The 22,786-nt window shown below is 44.4% G+C and overlaps 1 protein-coding gene across 1 annotated transcript in view; it reads left to right on the top strand.

Moving 5' to 3' along the window:
* Positions 1-22,786, top strand: part of LOC146808487 (transient receptor potential cation channel subfamily M member 2-like) — a 1,974,138-nt gene that overhangs the window by 556,920 nt on the left and 1,394,432 nt on the right. Inside the window, exon 13 of the mRNA XM_085623577.1 lies at positions 19,145-19,453. Coding sequence (XP_085479703.1) covers positions 19,145-19,453 — 309 coding nt within the window. The remainder of the gene's footprint in view (positions 1-19,144; positions 19,454-22,786) is intronic.

Below are 22,786 nucleotides of genomic sequence, written 5' to 3'. Positions count from 1 at the left end.
AATTCAACAAGTAATCGCTTGACTTCCCTTAACCAACTAATTTTGGGCCAACCAGGCATCAATAGGACCTCTTTCAAACCGTCTGCGTAGCTGGCCAATTCAGGGACTCTCCAAATGCGAGCCCAAAGAAGGAGAGGACGTAACCTTGCCTGATCGCTAATGGGACAGCTACCCATGTCAAGCAGTAGTGGTAAGGTTGGGGTGCTGTAAGGGAGCCCCATTAAGTCCTTAAGAAATTTATTTTCTGAATGGGACAACTGGCCCACATTCTGCACACCCCAAAGTTCAGCCCCATAAAGTGCCGCACTCACGCCTCTTGCCCTATAAATATCAAGTACCGGAGCAATTGGTTTAAGGGAGGAGGCCCGTTGAAATTTTTTAGCAATCCCTCCATCCTCTTGGACAAGACATTGTTCCCGAATGATGTCAGAGAAGCATGACATTGAAAATACTAATACTGAAGACCAGCAATCTGCCAACATGCTCGCTGGCAACTTCGAAGTCCCCTCTGTCAATGTCGAATTCACCTCCATCGATGTTGAAGCCACCTCCATTGATGTTGAAGCCATCTTCCTGACTTCAAAGCCAACACTAACAAAGCCTTTGACAACCAGAGCAAGATCTGTCACCATCTATACCAGTTTCACCAACATGGATACAAGAACTTGGGTAAGAAATTCCTCTCAGACATAGTCCCCCTCTCATAATACTCCTGTAACATCATCATCTAGGGCACCATCTGGGTTCTCTCCAGGTTCAGTAACATCCCCTAGGCTATCACTTGGGATCTCCCCTTCTCAATCACTGTCAGTTCCTACAAGGCCACAGGAAACCAAATGTCCATCTCCAACATAATGGCATTTTTCAAGATCTAGACCTAGATCTTGAAGAGGAACTAGATAAAGAAACTCATCTTCTCACTCTAGATTGTGAAGATCCAGAACAAGATCTACCAGGAGGTCGCAATCTGGGCATATGACAAGATCTACATCATGGAAAAGTACCTCAAGATCTTCTATCAGAGATTACTCTCCAACTCTGTCAAGCACATCTCCAGCAATGGCATCACCAGTTGCTGATCTGACTACATATATTGATGTACTGGTAAGAGGAATGGCGAAATTAAACATTGCTATGCCTACTCGTACCATATCAACATTTGTAACAATTGAAAATCAGCATCAGAGGGCATCTTCAAAGCCTCTCCTCCCTCTAGTTCATCGCTTGCTTGAACCTGCAGTGCAGTTATTTTTAACTCCTGCAGCATGAAATCTGCTTCATCTAGGCTTCTAAAGAAATACAAGCCTCCTTACCAAGACCATCTACTTCTCAGATCAGACCCACCACAGAATTCTGTAGTTATAGCTGCAGCAAAAAATCATACACAGTAGCACCTTCTTCTTCTTCCGTACCACTGGATAAAAGACAGTAAGATAGTGTCTCCAGGAAGAAAAATGTGTGCAACATCAGCTTCTACTATGAAAGCAGATAGTGCTGCTAATTGCCCTCTCAGAGAGATGTGATCGATCTCTCTGGGACTCTCATCACAGGTTTACAGACAAACTCCCTAAAGAGGACCAAGAAGATTTTCAGGAAGTCTTCTTTGGGTATGCTGGTCTTCAACCAAATAAATTACTCAGGGGCTGATATCTTAGCCTGGCTGCTCATGCCTGCTGCTGCTGGCATTCATGCTGGAAGAAGCTCATGGCTCGGACGATCAGGTCTCAAGCATGGAAATCAAAAAAGAAGACAACTTGTCATTCTTACGGAACACACTCTTTGGATCACAGGCAATGACAAAATGGTGCGTGTCAAACCGAATTTGACACCTTAAATGCTGTGGCCTTAGAGAAGAGGAAGGAATATAAAAGAAGGTACAGGCCCTGTGGCAGACCTTACTACTCCAGAGGGTTCAAACCTCTCATTGGTCTCAACAACAGCAGCAAAGGCAGTTTTATCATCAACGCAAAGCTTCTAGAGGGAGAGGAAAACAAAATCAGCAATCTGAAACCTTGCAGAAGAGTCCCATGAAACAATTAAATACTTTTCCCCATCTCCATTAGCCACTCCAGTGGGAGGAAGTAGCGCAACATACTTTACAGAGTGGCTTTGAATAACTGCAGACAAATGAATCTTGAATATTGTTCAGAATGGATATTCTCTTCTCTTAAGGAGCTGTCTTACACCTGTTCCTCCATCCAAAACATCAACATATCAACAGGAACTATTACAAAAGGAAGTAAATATCTTACTGTGGAGGAGGTTCCATCTCATCAAAAGGATTGGGAATGTATTCCTGATACCTACTGAAGTGAAAAATGGTCTCATAGAAGAATTCAGACCCATCCTTCACCTCACAGTACTGAACAGGTACACTAGAAAAGAAGAATTCAGGATGCTTGCATTACACCACCAGATCTACTCTCAACTACACCAGGGCGACTGGTTGTGTGCAGTAGAACTTCAAGATACCTCCTTCCACATTCCCATAGTGCCAAAGCACCAAAACCGCTTATGGTTTACAGTATGCGCCAGATATTTTCAATGCAAAGTCCTGCCATTCAAACGTTTGCAAAATTTATGGCTGTCATTGCAGCATATCTAACGAAACAAAAACTATTCATCGACCATTTCCCAGACGACTAGTTAATAAAAGGAATATCTTCAGGGACAACACTGAACCATTTTCAAATATCCGATAGCTACTTTCCTCCCAGTCCAACAAATACATGATGTGAGACCCATCATAGATACGCAGTCTGAAAAAGTGTATCATTTGGAGGGGAGATTATCATCAATACAATTGAAATGCTGCACTCTATTGCAAACAGCTTGCCAAATATCATCCCCACTAGGATCAATGGCATCTTGCATTTTTCTGGTTCCTTATGCCACGCTTCATACGAGACCCTTACAGCAATGTCTAGAGGGTCAGCAGGACCAGTTCCTGGGCAGCTGGGCAAAGAAATTGACTCAGCATCATCATCATATTCTTTATGTCGGTTCAAAATAAAACAATAAAAGATACATCATAAGTATACGCTTCAATTAGAAAATACAAGTGGGACGATTTCATACATGGGTAATAACGACTCAACATGGTAGGGGCTGGAAATCTGAATCAGTAATACATTTTCCGTACCCAATAAATACTGTTAAAATATGTAAATACATTAAAATGTAGGTATAACATTTTAAGAATAAATGAGCTGTGCACGTAAGTCATTTTTTATTGTTCTAGTCTGAACATGTGCACGGTCATTTAAAATGTCAGTATTATTTCCACATGGTCATACCAGCTCAAAAACTTTTCTATGCGAAAGTTACTTCATTGTTTATTTTTAGCGTTAAGGCCATAAAGTGCATGTGCGTAATTACAGTCTTACTCCAACTTTAGCTCTTATAAGACTCACATTAAATGAAAACCTACTGACACTAAAAACAATTTTTGGGGATGTGTCTGTTTTTAATATTCTTCCTGCCTCTATGCAAACTCTAATGTTCAGATTACAGCAGATGGGTTTGATCCATTTATGCCTTAGTTTGCCGTATGCTGGGCAGAAAAAATATACATGTAAATCATTCTCCTTTGATGAATTTTGACATAGTTCACAAAATTCATTACTATTTCTATCACAATTTACTGCCCATTTTGAGGTGTTCGCATTAATGTATAACACACCATACCTGAACTTCATGTACAAGGCTTTAGCTAGTGGTGGACGTATCTCGTCCAAAAAGGATTTGAAACTCGCTACTTCCTTGAAAAGAAGAAACTTGGTTGTTAGTGTACCGTTGTCTGTACTATGTAACACATTATTTTGAATATGGGTCCAGAAAGTGGATTTTAACAGTTTTTTACTAGACATTGTCAGCTGTGTCGGAGCTTCCCAAAATTGACTCAGGCACAGTTTTTCAAACCAAGAAAAAACATGTTTGAGCCACGGGGTACCCCTGCTCTTGTCAATCTCTAGGATCTCCTGTAGACCACCCTTGTAATTGGTCAATTCAGGAGTTGACCCGAGCCGTACCCAGAATAATAAGGGCCTTAATATTGCATGGTTGTCCATTCGTTTGACGTTTAGATCCATAAAAATGGGAGTTAAGGGTGTTCTCACTGGCAAGCTTAATACCCTTCTAAAAAAATAATTTTCTCTTATTTCGAAACTACTTTTGCAGTGTGGTCCCCAAATTTCAGCGCCATAAAGAGAAGCCGATTGTACTTTATATTTAAAGACCTCCAGAGCAGGAGTCAACGCCTTCGATATACTACTCCCATGCTTTTTTATTATTGGCAACGAGTTTTGAAGTTGGATAATCTTATTTTTTTCTAACTGTTGCTTCTAGACAACTTTGGGCCCGATTCACAGAACTAACTTAAGATAAAATCCTAAACTTACTACCATTTTGGTATTCACAGAAGGCACTTACTCATTTTGGTATTCACAGAAGGCACTTACTCATTTCGGTATTCACAGAAGTTAGTAGTCCTAACTTTAGGACTCCTAAATGCCTACTGTGAATACCGAAAGTCTTAAAATTAGGATTTTTCTCAGTTTAGTAGTAGTATAGTTAGGACTCCTAACTTTAGGACTCCTAAATGCCTTTTGTGAATACCGAAAGTCCTAAAATTAGGATTTTTCTCAATTTAGTAGTAGTAAAGTTAGGAGTCCTAAAGTTAGGACTCCTAACTTCTGTGAATACCGAAGTGAGTAAGTGTCTAATGCAAGGGAAATCAGGATCCCCCAGTACATACTCTAATCACATATGCATCTCTCCAAGGATGGAGAGCACACCTGGGCCATTAAAAGACCCAAGGGTGGGGTCACACAGAGTGTATACCTGGCACATCAACCTGCTAGAGTTGGGAGCAGTTTATTTAGCTTTGAAATCGTCTCTTCCTGCAAAAAAACAACGTCTCTGCTTGATCAGATGGACAACATATCAACAATGTACTTCCTGAGCAAGCAGGGAGGAAAACATTCTAAGTATCTGTCCCCATATGGATATGGCTAATTGAAAATAACTTCACAATTTCAGCTGCCCATTCCCAGGTGTTCAAAAAATGCAAGCAGAATCACTCAGTAGAACTTTCCAAGAAAATTACGACTGAATTCTAAGTGACATTTTTCCAAGCCTGGGGATATAAAAACTGCTGCCTAACCGAAATACAAAAAATGCCAAGATCAGACCTCCAGGTTACAGAAGTCATGATCGAAAAGGAATGCCTTTTTTGATAGGATGATCAGGGGAATTTCTTTACACATTTCTTCTAATTCTTCTCATACCGACACTTCTTATCATGTTTTACCAGTCCAAGACCAGAATGATAATGATAGCACTGTAATGACCTAGGCAGTGGTTGTAACAGATCTCCTTCACTTATCCGAGCTTCCAAAGACGGTCTGTTGAGCAGACCAGATTTCCTGTAAATTTGGGGCCAGGTCCTGCATCCCAACCTCCTGTCACTGACCTTATCAGCCTGGCTCCTGAATACGTGCAATATGGTCATCTAGTTTTTCCACTAGACTGTGTGAACATTCTACATGAAAGCTAAATGGCCATCCAGTAGAAAATCAAATGCCTTTAAGTGAAAGAGATTTTGCATTTGACGTACAATTTGTCTTAGTTTCAAGAAGATGTACTTCTACCATATCTACATCATCTAGCCATGCCTGGCTCACAATTTTCTTCTGATAAAGTATGACTTGTGTTCATAACTGCCTATAGGACATCTTCATCACAAACCTCTTTCTATTGAATGTCTGTGATTAAAGATTTTTTAGAAGCTATTTGCCAATTAAACCCCCTTCTCCTCCTTGGGAGCTTAACTCTAAATTAATGGGAAACCCCTCTGAACCCATTCGCAAATACTCTTTACAACATCTTACATAGAAGGCAGCCTTCTGGGTTGTTATTACCTCTGGACACATGTGCTACTGAACCATACTTTGCCTACATTCTTTCCTTACCCATCAACACCAGCAGAGCAATATCTGCATTCTCTGGGTGTAAAAAGAGTCCTGGAAATCTATTTAGACAAAACTCAAGATATACGACAATTAGATTGTCTTTTCGTAAATTACAGTCCAGTAAGAACAGGCTTGTGTTCTTCAAAACAGTACATTTCTATGTGGCTAGTTTCCTGTATTACTCTTTCATACCAGTCCCTACCTGATAGACCTAAAGCGCATTCTACATGGGGACACGCTGCTACTATAGCCCTTCTTGCAAGTGTTACCATGTCTGAAATTTGTAAACACTATTGTCTAGATTCAGACTCCAGAGCGGGTATTTAAGTAGGGCAGGCTTCTTTGTGGATCCTTTTCTATTTCAAGTCCGCTTATTTATGGGTTGAGCCTGGTATTCTAGTCAGTGCTTAGGTCTAATGATGATTATCCCCTCGAAGAGAAGGAACATTCACTCATCTTTAATCCTAGTTGTGAGATAGCGCCTCTCTGTCCAGTGTACCAAATGAAGTACACTATGTAGAAAGTGCAAGATATCCCCAGAGGAAGGTAGAGGCAACAATCAGATAATACAAACTTGTTTTTGTGGTAGTGGGGGCGAGCAGTTAGACTTATCAATGGACAGTGTTAAGCATTTCTTGTGCTTACAGATGCAATAAATGAGACACACACTCAAGAATGAATCCATGACCAATTTTGTATAAAAATAATTAGATTTGTTATATATGGTTAGAGAGGCATGACTTCAAATCAAAAATATACTTTGTACAGTTTCAGTGCTTGGATAAATACTTTGTATACTTGTGAGGATCAAAATAAATGCAGTGTAGTTCAAAGTATGCAGTAATTTCAGTATCTATACACTCGCCAGTCGATACTAAGCCTGGGCAAAGCACTACGCTACGCTCGCGTAGTTTGCGAAGTTTGCGCTACTTCGCACTACGCGAATTGCACGTAGCACAGTGCGAACACGCGTAGCGTAGTGTTGCGTAGTGCAGCGGTCATTTTTTGCTTGCTCGCGGTCCTCAACGTCAAGTTGGCGACCGCGTGCAAGCAAAATGACATGCGATGAGAAACTACCAGTCTGCGTTGAGAAAGCTGCCGCTCGAGTAAAAATCTACTCGAGCGGCAGAAAACTACAGCTCGCACTGTGCAAGATGCCGTTTTCAATGATTGCACAGTGCCGGTTGCTTGTCCGCACTGTGCAATCATTGAAAATGACATCTTGCACAGTGCGAACAGGGTACTACGCAGTTTGCGAAGTGCTACGCGTAGCTCGCGTACTGCGAAGTGCACTTTGCGTAGCTTCGCGTAGTGCTATTTCGTGAACTACGCCCAGGGTTAGTCGATACTGTCAAATATTTACCATCACGGTCAGTGAGGAGCGCAATGGAAGGGTATATCTGTAATGGAGGTGGGTCAGCTGCTAACACGGTAACTTGCGCAGTCGCTGGGAGCAAGTCACTGGATGCCAATGGTTTCGGAACACTTTCAACCAAAAGGTCAAGGTCGCGCTTGCTGGTATGTGGTATGGAGTCTTGGTAGCAGAGGTTCGCCTACTCAGTTACCTTCACTGTCACTGGCAAGAGGACTCCGCCAAAGGAGGTCAGAGGTGATCTTGGCAATAAGGATGATGGTCTTTGGGGGGCCAGGATTTGGGTACCACAGGCAGTCGTGCTGGACCTGGATTTTATTTTTCTGATTTTTATATAGCGCAAACTTAACCTGAAGGTATCGGGTATCAGAGCACATTCATTTTTGTTAGGCACGGGGAGATAAAGTGATTTGCCAAGGATCACAGGATGTTGAGCGTCATTACTGAGACTTGAACCCGATTCCCCAGATTTGAGATCGACTGCCCTAGCCTTTAGGCTTCATCCTCTCCCCAGATTAGAAGTGCCGAAGGTCATGGGTGCTGAGATCCCTGGCAGCAGCCAGGCCACAGGTGTGATGTAGGGCAGACTAACCCAGAGGAGGCTGTTGTGCCAATTTTGTCGCTTTATGCTGTTGACGTCACTGGCAGAGGGCTACGGGCTCTCAAGAAGGGGGTTGGTTCCAGCATTGGTCGCTGTGCTGAGAGGATCCCTCGAGTGAACGGAGAAATGCAGGGGTCGATTCCTCCAGACTGGTAAACCAACAGGCCTGGCCTGGGAAACTGCAAGGATTCTGTTCAGTGGTGAGTTGCGTTACCATGGAGTGTGCCGGTCCTTGGCCACAGTGGTTTGTTTACCAGTAAATATCGGGATATAGCCTCTAATCCAAAGGGAGGTTCTGGCAATTTTCAGAAGGATGGAGGGCTCTGTGTGACTTCGGGTATCAGTTTTCAAACCGCAGTGATGTTCTTCTGTTGTCGCATTATATCCGTCAAATCTGAAGTCAGTTTCTTGAGGACCCACCTGAATACTGAATTATGGGGCATTTTTAGGGAAGGCCTGGTAATAGCCGATTGGCTGCCTACCTGTAGGGTGCTTACTCCTTCTTTATGCTCACCCCGCGTAGGGAGTGGGCATACCCTGACTCCTAATATGCTACAATCCCATCCCTAAAATGGTGCATAGTGAAAAGTGGAGTCTGCCTTACCTGTCCCACCTGAGGGGTGGTACAGGGTGAAGGGAGACGCACCTCCTACTTTACCTAATTTTTCCACCAAAAGTGAAGCAAAGGGCTGGGGGTAGGGTTCACAGGTGGCATGTCCTTTGAATTTTCTACTTCTGCCGATGCAGATTCTGCAGGGGGAAGGTGTGACCACCTTCTCCCAGAGCATCTCAAAAATCAGTGAAGCCATCATGGAGCTAGGAAACTTGTATTTATGAGTTTCCAGCCCATGTACTCTTTATGGCTTCACTGTTGACTAACAACACCCAGAATGGACTGGATATGCAGTATTGTCCTCACATAGGATATAGTTCACCCTGCCTTAAGGTTATAAGCCTGCAGTAGGGGTGGCTTGCCTATATCTTATGCAGTGTACGAGTGGCATGGCACCCAGGACTGGGTGCTATGTCCAATCTAGGGTTTGTCCTGCGCCTGGACACACAGCCTGTGATTGCAGCACCACCTGGTCCGGGTGAGGGGTGCTAAGGGACCTGCTTCTGTCCCCGTTCCCTGGGACTGGGCCTTACAGGGGAGGCAGAAGTTGTGCCAATCATAGTATAGCAAAACGTGGGGGCTAACCATGTCATTAGAGGCCCTTTCCTACACTAGTTTTTATTGCAAATGCTATATCAAAGTCAGAAGCAACCATCCCGCCTCCCTGTCACACATTTGCTTTCATTTTCCTTTTAAAAAAACAAAGTTGGTGAAAGATTTTCTGTGGTCAATCCTCCATCAGTGATTTTTTTCTATGTGATTAATTTCTTAATTTAAATGAAAAGTATACAAAATCTGCCCATTTTTAGCCTTCCTTTAGGCTGCAAAAATCTGTGAAATGTACTGTTGTATAAAGTTATATATATATATATATATATATATATATATATATATATATATATATATATATATATATATATATATATATATATATGTATGAATTTTAGTAAAGTTCTCTGGGATTCCAGCACATGGGATTAGTCCGCGCTTTTGCCTTTGATAAGGATTCCGCAGGAAGAGAACCACGAATACAGGTGACTAACTTTTCCTTTCTTTTCAACTGAGGAGAAGGCAACTGAAATCACTGGGATTGTCAGGAAACCATCACCTTTGACAGTGTTTCCCTCAGTATAATACTGCTAGACCAGGAAGCCCGCACAATAGTTGTCAAGGGGGAAGGATTTAGACAATTGACGCATAGGTAGACCAATTGAGAGAGCTGCAATGCCAAATGATAGAGATCCTTACCTTGCAATCACAACCCCCTGACATTTACTTCTGCTCACCTAAAGGGCCTAATGTATCAAAGGGTTTCACCCAGTCTCTATCTGTGGGGCAATGACTTGATACATAAGGACCTCATCTTGGAACATGGTTATGTGAATTGGGATAAGTAACATGCCGAGCAGGTAAGTATATGATGGCGCCTCTACCATTTTAATCACTAGGATACAACTCAACTGTTCATTTTAGTCATCAATGGTCCTTAGGTTGTCCAAGACATGCATATGGCTACTGGTTGATTGCTTTGTGGTCAAGGAAAAGTCCAGGGTTTGGAGTCCCTGGCTCACTCCCAGTTTCAGATATGTTTGGTAAGTATTACTGCTCAGCAGACTCATATCCTGACTCCCACCTTGAGAGGTTCTTCACAATGATTTTGTAAGTTGCTCCTTATCAAAGGATTGAGTCTGCTGGAATGAGAATCTACACCAGCTGTACCTCCTCTTAACTAAGATGACCACTGTCTCCTCCACATGCTATGAATTGACCTACAGATGGTAGCAGGTAACTGTAGCTTAGAGGTACAGGCTTTTTCTACACCCACTTGAAAAAGTTGTCCTTCATGGTAAAATCCATGATTCTGGGGCCACTCACTCCCTCTAAAAGTGAGAGTAATATTAGCCTACTTCTGACTACATGAGTGGATGAGCAAATACTGGTTGGGGGGAGCAGTGTGAGTTGTGTGTGTGTTTGCTCAACTGTGAATATTGCATTGATATATTCTGTACTAGGACACTATGAGCGAATGTATAACCAAAAACGGAAGTCCTAGTCCTAGAACTTTCCAAAGAGTGGTGGTTGGGAAGCAGCCAGAAAAAAGCAGTCCAAGAGTCAATATTCAAACCATGCATTCAAATCGTATATAATGTGCTCTTAATGGTTTGAAATTACATATATTGTGTTTTAAATTGTATACAGCTTTCCCTAAGAAGAAAGTATTTTTGACCAAACAATATTAAATCATATAACTAATGTTCTTCTTTGATGTTATTTTCTTCCAAAATTATTCTTGTATTATTTATGGTCTCCTACTCATGAGATACAACAATAATTATTGAGATAGGACCTCTCTAACAAGCTCCTTGTGAAAATGCCATTTATCTCACTAGAAAACAAAAATGTGTTTTTATTAAAACACTAGAGAGCCGAGGTACATCTGTTCGATAACATATGCAACAACAGGTTTTCTTCAAACACCTGTTTATTTAACATCTTTGGCAGTGGGATGTTTTTTCTTCCTTGATGGGCACCGTAATCTCGCAAAATAACATACCGGAAACAACAGAAGATTATGTAAATGACAGAATTTGATGTGCGACTGTGGAAACCACCACTACCATTGTAGAATTTTGTAACATTCTTTGGTATATGGCAGCATAGTTAAGAATACAAAAGAAGGTTATGCTGTTCCTCAGGAATCCGAGTCAGAACACAAGGGAATCAATACTAACCCGACCAGATAGGTTCAAAGTTGGGAATCCAAATATTGGATTATAATGCCCTCACACACCCAGTTGGGTGTCATGCTTAATCACTGGGCTGCTCCTCGTCGGGTCGGGGGTGCAATACCCAACAGGCTCCCTATAGTAGGGGCACATTATCGGAGATCTTTTTCCAATAGCCGGAGGGTGAAGTGGGGGTGAGGTAGTTAAGAAGCAATAAGGGGACCTCAATGGGGTAAAACTAAAACTATGGGACTCCTCATACAGAATGAGTTCAGGGGCTTCTGTGTCTCCCAAATCTCACAGATACTTGGAGACTTAGAGGCCTTGGGCTGAATGGCGACCCCTGCACCGATACAGAAACCAGTGTTACACACCTGGGACATCTTTGTGTCCATTACACTGGTTTGAGTGAGCTCTATCAGGTCAGCTTGCTGTTTTCAAGTGCAGCTAAAGGGTGTGGCTGTCTGCTCACACCTGAAACAAAGAGGATGAGCTGTGCCCTTCTCCTTACTCTAGTGCAACCTCCGATAGAAGAGCTGCAGCCCTAGGCCCAGCCTTCAATTGATTGTATTTTTAATTAGTTGTTATTGGTATTTAAGTCAAGACAGTACAATGGCAGAATTGCAACAATACAAAAGGCAAGGGGAGGGGATTCAGGGAAGAGAGTGTCCAAGGGGTAAAGAGGTAATGGGAAGGGAAAGAGTGTTGCATGATTTCAAAATAGTGTAGCAGGACAACAGTTTTTCTCGGTGACCCAAATATAATACTTCAAACAAGATGAGTGCTCGACTAGCAACCAGTATGAGCGCAATGACATGCAATGACCTTGAATAGGAATACAGAGAGGCACAGACTGCAAGTTTGATGTGCAACAAACACTAGGGTCCACCAATAACAATAACACTCCTTGTTTCTTTAGGGGCAGTTAGGACCTAGGAGGATCAAGGGTAGCCTCAGAATGGGTTTCTCCAGGCACAGATGGGTCCTTTGGTCATGTGAGACAAAAATAGTTCCCATATGTTCTTGTGGCGGGAGCATAAAGGGATCAATTCCCAGAAGTGAGAGGGCTGCTCTTGACAATATGTAGCATCCTGTAGCCAAGCTTTGACAGTGAGAGCAGGTCTCTGACCCCAATTGAAGGGTACTCTCCATTTGGCCATTAGAAGAAGTATGGCATTGAGACAGAGATCACATGCTGGAATGTCTTTAACGCAGCCCAGTAGGAGTACCAGCGGAGAGTGGAGGTGCAGGTATCCTGTGATGGCATGAATGGTGGATAAAACTTCCTCCCAGAATTCCGCACCCTTAGCGAAGTGCAGAGTTAAATGTATAAAAGAAGCCTTTATGGAGGAGCATCTGTGGCAGCGTGGGTCAGCTACCAGTCCCACACACGAGAGTTGTGTGGGGAGCAGTATAGGCCATACAAAAAGTTGAAGTATAACAGCCTTAGTCTGTAGTTAGGTGAACGTGCTTCCATTTATGCACAACAATAAAACCACTGGGTATCTCTGATAGGGGGCTCTGTGTCCCCCTCCCATGCCAAGCTAGCAGTTGGTGTTGTGATTGGCAAGAGTTTTTTTATCATGTACCAGTGAGTGACTAGTTTACCTGGTCATGTATAAGTAATTATGTGCTCTAGAGGGGGACTGCGAAATTGTTATGTAGTGCGTGGCAGGTCACTCAAAGTTGGTAATATAGGAATGTTTCTATTGCTTTAGGGAGTGTGGGCTCGGGGTCTTCATATGTTGGTATGAAGTTGTCTGCCAGATAGAGATCTAAGAAGGTTAGGATGCTTTACCCACAGGCTCACGTCCTAGCTCCCACATCATGCAAGGGAGGGAACTGGGGGTTTCGCCCAAGGGGCACGAAAGGAGCAGAGAGGCAGGGGAGTTCTGCGCATTTCTGTGTGCCATTCCACGCTGACAGCATGCATTCCACAGTTTCTATATCCGCCTGTGGCGGCCTTTACTGGAGTTAAAGTGCGGTGGATAGGGGCAATTGCATTGCCTGTTTTAATGGCAGTGTGAGGCTGAAAAGGTGTCTGGCAGAGTCAGTAATGTAGGTACTGCATCTGAGCACATAGAGCATAATTTAACATGTCTGGTGCGCCCAGACCACCCTGGGTCAGTGGTAATGTGAGGAGCTCCCAGCTCAAACCAGCAATATGAGGTTCAATCGTAGATGCCTCATAACAAAGGCCATAAGGGAAAGAGGCAGAAAAGATAACGAAATTTCAGTAAAGTAATATTTTTGCTACCTCTATCCAAACCCAAAAGCGAGAGTGGCAACCAAGACCATAATGGTACCCTGTCTTCCATACACAAGACAGTCTTTCATTCATCATTGGCCATCCAGAGTTCATCTGGGTCATGACTGAGCCAGATGCCCAAGTATCGTACCGGATTGGTTGTCCACCTCAGTGGAGGGTTGGGTGCTATCAGCATATTAGTGACTTTGACCAGTTGACCTGAATGCCTGAAAAGCCATAGAATCTTATGGGCATAGCATTGTCGAAGCTGCACTGCTAAGGGCTTCATTGCCATGGCAAACAAAATTGGTGACAATGGTCAGCCCTGGTGAGTACCGGGGGTGATCAGGAACTGGTCAGATAACATGCCATTAAGGCAGACACTGGCAGTGGGGAGGGTGTATATTACTTGGATATGATGGAGGAAAAGAGAGCAGAGACCATGAAGTGCAAGTAGAGTTCAAAGGTAGGTATACTCTAGTGAGTAAAATACCTTAGTGGCATCAAATAGGGTGGCAACCACCAAAAACTGGGAGCGAAGATGGTGCATTACTGCAAATATAGTACAAAGATTATGTGATGTGAAACGACCGGGGATAAACCCAGATTGCTCTGGATATACAATGGTGGGTAGGAGGGGAAGAAAGTGGTTTGCCAATAGCTTTGCAAAAATGATGTTATTAACACTGATCATCAATAGCGGCATCTACGAGTCGCGGTGGAACGTGGGTTTGTCTGGCTTGAGAAGCATCATGATGGCTGCCACTCTGAGGGAAGGTGGCAAGGCACCTCGATCAAGGGATTCGTCATACATGGAAAGCATGTGAGGTGCAAGTATGGATACATATTCTTTATTAAACTACCCAGGCCTGGCGCCTTGTCGTCCGGAAGACTTTGAGTGACCTGCATTAATCCTTCTACTGTGAATGTGAGTCTAGGTAGGCTCGGTGTGCATGGTCCAATCATAGTAGTTGGATGCTATCTAGATACACAAGTGATTCACATTTGTGGTCATTGGGTATGGCTCTGTATAGTCTGTCAAAAAAGGAATTCATTGTGAACAGGAGTCCTGATGGCGTAGATTGGAAGTGTAAATCAGCATTCAACTCCTCCACCACAACAGTGGATGCACATGGTGGGTGGAACATATTAGCTAAGGTCCTCCCATGAGAGGTCACACTTCCTGTAGATGTGGGCCTGCGTGTCTCGGTCCAGGAAGTTAGTCTTGCAGAGCACTTCCTCAGAGAACTCTGACAATTTTCCCCCTAATGGCTGCCAGTTTGGATAAATTCTTGGATTAAAAGTAATCAGTCTTGAGAGTGTAAATATCACACTCTAATTGTGCAAGTCTCACAAGTATGGCCTTTAATACACCTGATAGCTTCGCAATGCACGTGCCATGGATGACCACCTTTAAGGCTTCCCAAAGAGTGTAGGTAGAGTCCACAGAGACCATGTTGTAAGGCAAGTGCGCAACTATTTCTATGCAAACTTCCTCCCGAATGTCACAGTCTGCAATGCCCCAGGCACAAAGCACCAGAAGGTGTGAGGGGCTGTATGAGGGATGAGGAGCTTCAGTCAAATGGGGGAGTGGTCGGAGAGATTGAGGGGCAGATGTGCCACCTTTGTAACCCAGGACTGTACGTCCCAAGAAGTTAAGCAATAATCTATTCTGGACCATGCGTTGTGATGTGCTGCAATGCAGGTACCCTCTGTTATGTCAGTGTGTGTGTGTCACCATATGTCTTGGGGATGGTTATCTAGGATGATTGTGCTGAGCATCAGTGCAGCGTCGGGAAGTGTCTGATCAGTCCACTCGGTCATCCAGTATCACATTGAAGTCACCACCCTACATGCTCAATCTATGTAGTGTTCCTGCGAGGAGGATATAGCGCTCATAGTCGCCACTGATGGTGTGGCGCAGTTACCATGGTACGCCTTTACATACTAAAATGGCCACGCCTCTTGGTGTAGCCAGAGTACAAAGAGGTGATGGATTTCCCATGCCATCTGGCGCACAGCCCTGGGGTGGAGGAGTGGGTGAGGTGGAGCTGCTGAAGGAAGCAAACATCCACCTGGTGTCTGGATAGATTTGCACGAATACAGAATACTTTCCCATGCTCATTAAGCCTGCTGAAGTTCCACGTATGGCATTTGGTTTCTGTCATGACCCTACAAGGAAAGAGTGTGTGTGGTAGAGCTCAGTCAGCCGAAGAGTATGTGTCATGAAAGTGGATGGGGAAGGAGACACAATCCCGGTACATGCCCGAACAAGGAAACAGACAACAACCATGGATAACAACCCTGACCCACCCACCTCCACTCCAAATCCTAGACATGTTTGAGTAGGACAATACCACCCCGCCTCACCCCAGTGTCGCAGCATGAATTTAATAAAGCATCTGGGAAACATCCTTTCAGGTGGAGAAGAGCCAGGCAAGTGATCCAGTCGACGAATGGCGAGGTGGGTGAATGGGTATTCAGGGACTGGGTGTACCGTAAGGTAAGACAGCAGGCCCATCATTACTATCTGGCGTATCCGTCATTGCAGCGGCCCCCAAGGGGTACAAACAGCCTACCTAAGTCCAAGGGTGTAGTTGACAAGTGGACAAATGCAGCAACCACCCAGGTCCACCTGGTAGGATCAAGTCTCCCACAGGCACTGTGAGGTCAAGCATACAATTATAGTCACTGCGATGATCCTCTCCGGAGCTGCACGGCGAGTCCCTGGACAAAGGCTTCTTAGCAGTGATGTGTTTAGCAAACTTCAAAGCCAATTTGGCGTCAGTGAAAAAATGAGGTTTCCATTCAAAAGGGATGCATGTTTTGGCTGGATATATGATGGTGTAGGGAATTTTCGCCTGCTGTAGGATTCTGTTGGCAGGCAAAAAGTAAGACTCTCCCTGGGCAGCCTGAACATTGACAGTAAAGTCTTGATAAAAAGAAATAAAGTTTCCTTGGTATTGAAGATTTTGATGTTCGTTAGTCAACCTCAGGACCACGTCCCGATCTTGGTAATTCAGGAGTCTTGTGATAGGAAGGGCCAGCGGACCCAGGGAGGGGGGATGCGGGCCCCAACGAGTGATGCACCCTCTCCACAATAAATACTTGGGGAAGAACCTCTGCGAATGGGTCACAAATCATGGTCTCTACAAAGTACTCAATTTTTTTGATAGCCATGGACTTGTAGATCCCCATGATCCAGAGGTTGTTGTGATGGGACGTTGATTCCAAATCCTCGTTTTTGACCTTGATAAGGTCACGTATTTTGTCTATCCGCAGAAGTTGTTCTCTGGAGTCAGCCTGGCTATTGTCCACCACGAGACCCTGTTTTCTAGTTGTTCAAACATGCCTTCATGGTTGCCCACACGTTGATTCATGTGATCCAGGCGGCTCGTGAGGAGATCTAGCTTTGCATTGATAGCTTTAAGACTGGTCTTGACATCCACACGTAGTTCTTTGAGGTCAACATCATTTTGGCCAGACTCTCCAGCGCGTTTGGGGCATCCACTGATGGCCCCTCCTGTTCAGTCTATTGAGTATGTCCTCTTGCCTTCAAAAGTGAGTTTGGACTGTGCTGTGTCTTGTTTGCCCATAGTTAAGGTGCAGTTTGAAAGGGCCTAAGGGCAGTGAAACTGGCAGAGACCCAGCAGAGGATGTAGAAATGCTGGGAAGCAGTAGTGAAGCGGTCCACAGGGATGCTGGACCAAAAGAAAAAGATCATTTTCTCGTAGGTTATTTGAAGACAGACTTAGGTCACTGCAGAGCCCTGCTACTCCCTGAAGGATGGTCCCACACAAGGGCCAGGAGCAGGCCTGTGTGATCACAGTTGTGCAGCTCTGGATAGAGGGAGCAGCTGGTGCAATAGAATAGTGGCAGAGGCACGGGCTGCCTCACCTCATGACAGCAGAGAGCCTCCAGGGAGCACCACAAAGAGGGATGAGAGGCCTGGGCGATAATATTAGGAGCAGTGGCTGAAATAATGTCCAGAGCGTCCAGCAGGGACTGGCAGGGTGAGTACATCTGTGTAGTCCTCAATCCTTTGTTCTCAATTTCAGTGCCAGCCGGTTGGAGCTGTCGCCAGTGTGGGGGCCAGGAGGGGTATCGATCCTCCCAAGCCGCAGCACAGTGCCCACACAGGGGGAGCAGTGGTCTCACTGGAGCCTCACTGGTGCCACCCACAGGGGCGTGGCCCGGGTGAAGGCAAACTGCGCGGTCAGCAACAGAACCCCAGCAGGAGGCTGCCAGTTGCACACTGCACAGGCCACACTCCGCCCTGGCATTCAGACCATCGGCCTCTGCATATGAAAGGGGGGCGGGCGGCAGCCACCACACCCCACAACTCACCACAGCAGACATGTTGGTTTGAATTATTCACGGCTGCCTGCAGAAGCCACCAGGGTACCCGCGCGGTCGAGGTGGCCACGCATCGGGATTCTGAGTCTTGTGCACAGCCATGAGCCAAGGCTGCAAAACCTTGCCGGTGGCAGAGCAACCTGATTAGGGAGGCTCCAAGCATTGAAACAGGAGGCGGAACGCTCCTGCTCGTCCATGTCCCATCGCTTGATAAACTTGATACATTAGCGCATCTTTGGACTGTTTTCATAGCTCTGCCGCATGTTACTCACACGAGAGAGACCTGTCGAGAGTTCTCCGTGTTCTGTGGTACCAGAAGCTATTGTGAGCAGGGCGGCGCCGACTCTGCTTCGGATGCCAGTGTGTTATGTTTCCACTGAGCCGCTGCTGCTAATTCTTAGCTTCAAAAGTCTCTTATATGCAGTTTTTGTGTAACCTTCCTGTCTGTGAAGCATGCCTTGTAATTGTGTCGAGTTGGGGAGCAGCCGCTGTGCTTGCAACCCTCCGGTACCGAGAGTGCCGGGGCTTGGCGGTTAGGGGGAGAGATTGTTGTGCTTTGTATAATGGCCCATGTGTCTCTCTAGCCCTCCCGTATGCACTTGTGATATTTTATCTTTGTGTAGAGCACTGGGCGTGGTTTTACCCATACCTGCTCCATGAGTGGCTGCGCACGCCTTCTGGTCAGATAGCAAACCTGAGCATCACATTTCGTCCGTTATTTGAACTAGACCTAGGTAGACCCCTGGGTCAGGCGATGTTAGATTTGTGGCTGGTGTTGCAGTGTCTATTCTCACATCCTGCCTCTCTGTGTGATTTGGTCGCTGCCTGCTTTGGGATACTGATAGACTTTTACTGATAGCTTCTCCAGGCTTTGCAATCTTGGATCTGTAATCACACAGACCTCAGTTTGAATTACGTTGCCTGGATTCTTTCATATGTTCACACAGGAGAACGGCCTTTTAATAAGCAGAGTGTGCCATTCAATCTAGAAGGAGTGAACTCACAACTTTCCCGCGGGCACTGACTCTCCTGCAATACTAGTCAAAGAACATTCTCTCTCTAGTGATGTTGTTTTTGTCTTGTATGTTTCTTTATCCCATGAATTGTCACACAGCTACCACCTTTTGCTCGGGCTCCAATTTACAGACTGTTTTATGTACAATATTTCACCTAACTCTAAATCAATCAATATATAAACAAATGCAGACACAAGTGCTACCCTGATGAACAATGAATTATATGTTTCATTTTTACAGCCTGAAGACCTGTACCCACTGCTTACAGATGCTCTCATTGGAAAGAAGCCAAAGTTCGTGCAGCTTTTCCTGGATCAAGGTGTCAGGCTGCGGGAGTATGTGACAGAGGGAATTCTGACCGAACTGTATGAAAAAATAAAGCCAACGCCCTCCTTCTGTCGGAAACTGAAGAAAATGCAGGACCAAGATGGGAATCAGAAAGGTGTCGATCGCCGCCAAGTTTACAAGGCCGTGAAAAGCTTGTGCAGGTTCACAGAAGCTCTTCACTCCCCAACAGAACCACAGACCGCTGACGACATCACAACCCAGGTAGATCACCAGTTCTGCCGATACACTAGTAATTATGGCATCAAATGTTAACCCATCAGTGTCTTTTGCAATTGATGATGAAGCTTGCTAAGTCTCAGAAATATGGGTGTTGTGCTTGTTGAGAAACCCCCAGGAGATAGAAAAAAGGTCTTCACAACATCTACTCTTTAATTAAATAAATATTAAGTAAGGGTTCGAATTGGGTCATCAGAAAAAATCCTCAATGTCTTCCATAGGTTGTTCGCCCGTGGGAGCTAGCTCAAGCAGTAAGGTTTTCCACAGGAAGATGTAAGTGGACATAGGCCAAAAACAAACTAAAACAAAAACAGTCAGGGCCTCAGGCTTCACCTTTCCTGGTGGTCTCTAAGCTTAGCATTAGGTGAGAGGTGAAGTAAAACAGTTTCAATACTTCCATCAAAATGGGTCGATCTGCATGACCAGTGGGGGGCTAAGTGGAGTCAACAATTCTACCATAAATAAATTAGCAATGGCTCTCACTTCATCTGGAATAATACTAGATTTATTTAGTTACTATAATTACCAGTGCAGCAGTGATAAAAAACTGTAGGAGAAGTACTAATGAGTTGCATGCGTACTTCATATAAGGAGTCTAAATGAACAAACCAGATTAGAAAGGCTCAATCACATAGTCAAGTCACTTAGATAAGGAACAAATGTGCAAAGTGATCAAGAAATAGAAAATATATGTCAGAGGAAAAATGAGTCTGAATGAACTCAGGCAAAAGAAGGGTTCCTGATAATAAATTTGCATTTATACTGCTTTGGACATGTTGTACTGAACACAATGTGGCAATGTTTTAACACATATCATTCTGTCACTGAGAAGTTGCGTAAAAATAAGAAAATTGCTGCATCATAAATTCTTCATTGGTAATAATCCCTGCCATTTTTGCAGACACAGGAAGACCATAATATAGATGAATATGATGTAGACAGCATGACAATATTGTCTTTGAATCTGAAACTTTTGAATACACCTGTTGGAATTCCAAAAAACAATGTCATTTGTTCTGTATGCTGTATAGTTATAACCCTGCCTAATGAATTCATAATACCATAGTGCAGCATCTTTTGATAGAACACCTGGCATACATAAGTGCTTTATGTAGTGAACATGAGTGCAAATGATGCAGCTTGTTGACTTTCATTTAAAAGTGACAGAAGGAAACAAACATTGTCAAAACCAATAGGTCTCACCTATACAAGAGATATTGGCTTTGGCAATGTGTTTTTGCCATGTTTTACACACGTGTGGCTGCTGTTCAGCATGCCTAAAAGTTAGTAGCAAATATGTTGTAGACTGGGTTTGGTGGAGTAGAGTGTCATCAGGTGGAGTCCGGGGAGTAGAGTGTTATAGAGTGGAGTAGAGTTCAGTGCTTCAGAGGCAGAGAGAGTCGTAAAGTGCAGTGTCGTGGAGTAGCATGAGGTGAAGTGGAGTATAACAGGATGGAGTGGGTTGGAGTGGATTGAGGTAGTGGGGTGGATTGGATTGGGAAAGATTGGGGTGGATTGGATTGGGATAGAGTGGGTTGGATTGAGGGAGTGGAGTGGGGTGGATTAGAGTAGGTGAACTGTACGGAGTGGACTGGAGTGGGGTGGATGAAAATGGGGTGAGATGGATTGGAATGCAATTGTGGTGAATTTGATTGATTTGTGATGTGGTGGATTTAATTGGGGTGGGGTGGGATGGATTGTTTTTTTATTTTAGGAGTTTTATATAGCGCTGGCACAACCCAAGGGGTATCAGAGCGCTTTACAGCAACGTATACAACAGAGTATTAAACAGTTAACAGTACTGTACTAATAAGAGATACTAGATAGAATCCAATTCAGTATCATGAGGTGAAGGCGTGCAGGAGTGCGGTTGAGGAGTTGAGGTGCCATAGAGCGACTATTGTCCAGGGGGTAGAATTGACGGTTGAGGAGAAATTCTTTTAGTAGTCTCTTGAAACTAGTGAAGGAGGGGTTGGTTCTGATATGTTTGGGGAGAGAGTTCCAGATTCTAGGGACATTGCTTGATAAAGAGTCTGGGAGGGTGTTTTGTTTTTGTCTTTTGGGGGGATGAGAAGAAGCATATTGGAGCTTCTTGAGTTTCTTGATTGACCTGGGTTTGTGAGTTTGGCTGCGAGGTAGTCTGGTTTGCCAGTGTGTAGAACTTTGTGGGTGAGACAGGCCACTTCGAAACAACATTTTGCTTCGATTGGGAGCCACTTTAGGTTTTGTAGCGGGGGAGTGATGTGGTCACGTTTCTTAGCTCCTGTATCTATTCGTGCTGCTGCATTGAGGGTAGCTCTCATGGGGGTTACATGTGCTTTGGGTGCTCCAGTGAGTGTGGCATTACCATGGTCTAGTCTGGATAGAACCAGAGCTTGTGTTGATGTTTTTAGGTCATTGGGTGGAAGGAAGGCCTGAAGAAGGCACTCTTTGCAGTGGAGCTTATGTGAAAGCTCATGTTAAGCTTAGAGTCCAGAGAGATCCCCAGAGATTTAGCTGAATCGGATCGAGTGAGCTTGCAGTTTAGGGAGTCCAGGTTGTTTATCCATTCTTGGATCTGTGTGTGGTGGTTGAGATTGGAGCAGGCCAAAATGATAGTTTTCTCTTGGTTGAGTTTGATGGCATTGTGTGATAGCCAGTTTTGAACTTTTGAGAGTGTGTTGTTAAGTCGTAAGAGAGGATATTTCTATGTAAAGCTGGGTGTGGTCGGCATATAAGTGGTACGAGATGCTTGTTTTAGAATGGTAGTGAGGGGTTCCATGTAAATGTTGAAGAGTGTGGGGGAGAGGACAGAGCCCTGTGGCACCCCTCGGGTTTTGGGAGAGATGTCAGACATGGAGTTGTTGATTTTAACGAATTTGGGAACGGTTAAGTAGACATCATGAAAACCATTTCAGAACAGCGCCATCAGCTCCGATACGTTTTTGAAGTGCATCTAGAAGTAACTTGTGATCAACTGTATGAAAAGCCGCCGAGAGGTCAAGGAGGACAAGTAGGCAGCATCGGTTTGAGTCGAGGGAGCTATGCATGTCATCAGTTATACTCAGTATAGCTGTTTCAGTGCTGCATCCCTTCCTGAAACCGGACTCGGGTGAGTTGAGTAAGTTGCTGGTGTCTTGGTTTTGGTTGAGTTGGGAGAGAACACATTTCTCGAGGAGTTTTGCTAGGAAAGGAAGGTTGGTAATCGGTCTAAAAAATCCTTGGGCTTGTTCTGGGCTGCATCATGTTTTTTAGCAGGGGGTGAATTGGCTTTGTTTGAGGCAGTCTGGTATCAGTCCGTTCCTTAAGGAGCTGTTAATGATCTTGCTCCATAGAGGG

The sequence above is a fragment of the Triturus cristatus genome, chromosome 8 (assembly GCF_964204655.1).
Source record: "Triturus cristatus chromosome 8, aTriCri1.1, whole genome shotgun sequence".
NCBI classification, from domain to species: domain Eukaryota; kingdom Metazoa; phylum Chordata; class Amphibia; order Caudata; family Salamandridae; genus Triturus; species Triturus cristatus.
The sequence above is the reverse complement of the archived record's forward strand: the minus strand, read 5'-3'. Positions and strand labels throughout refer to the sequence as shown.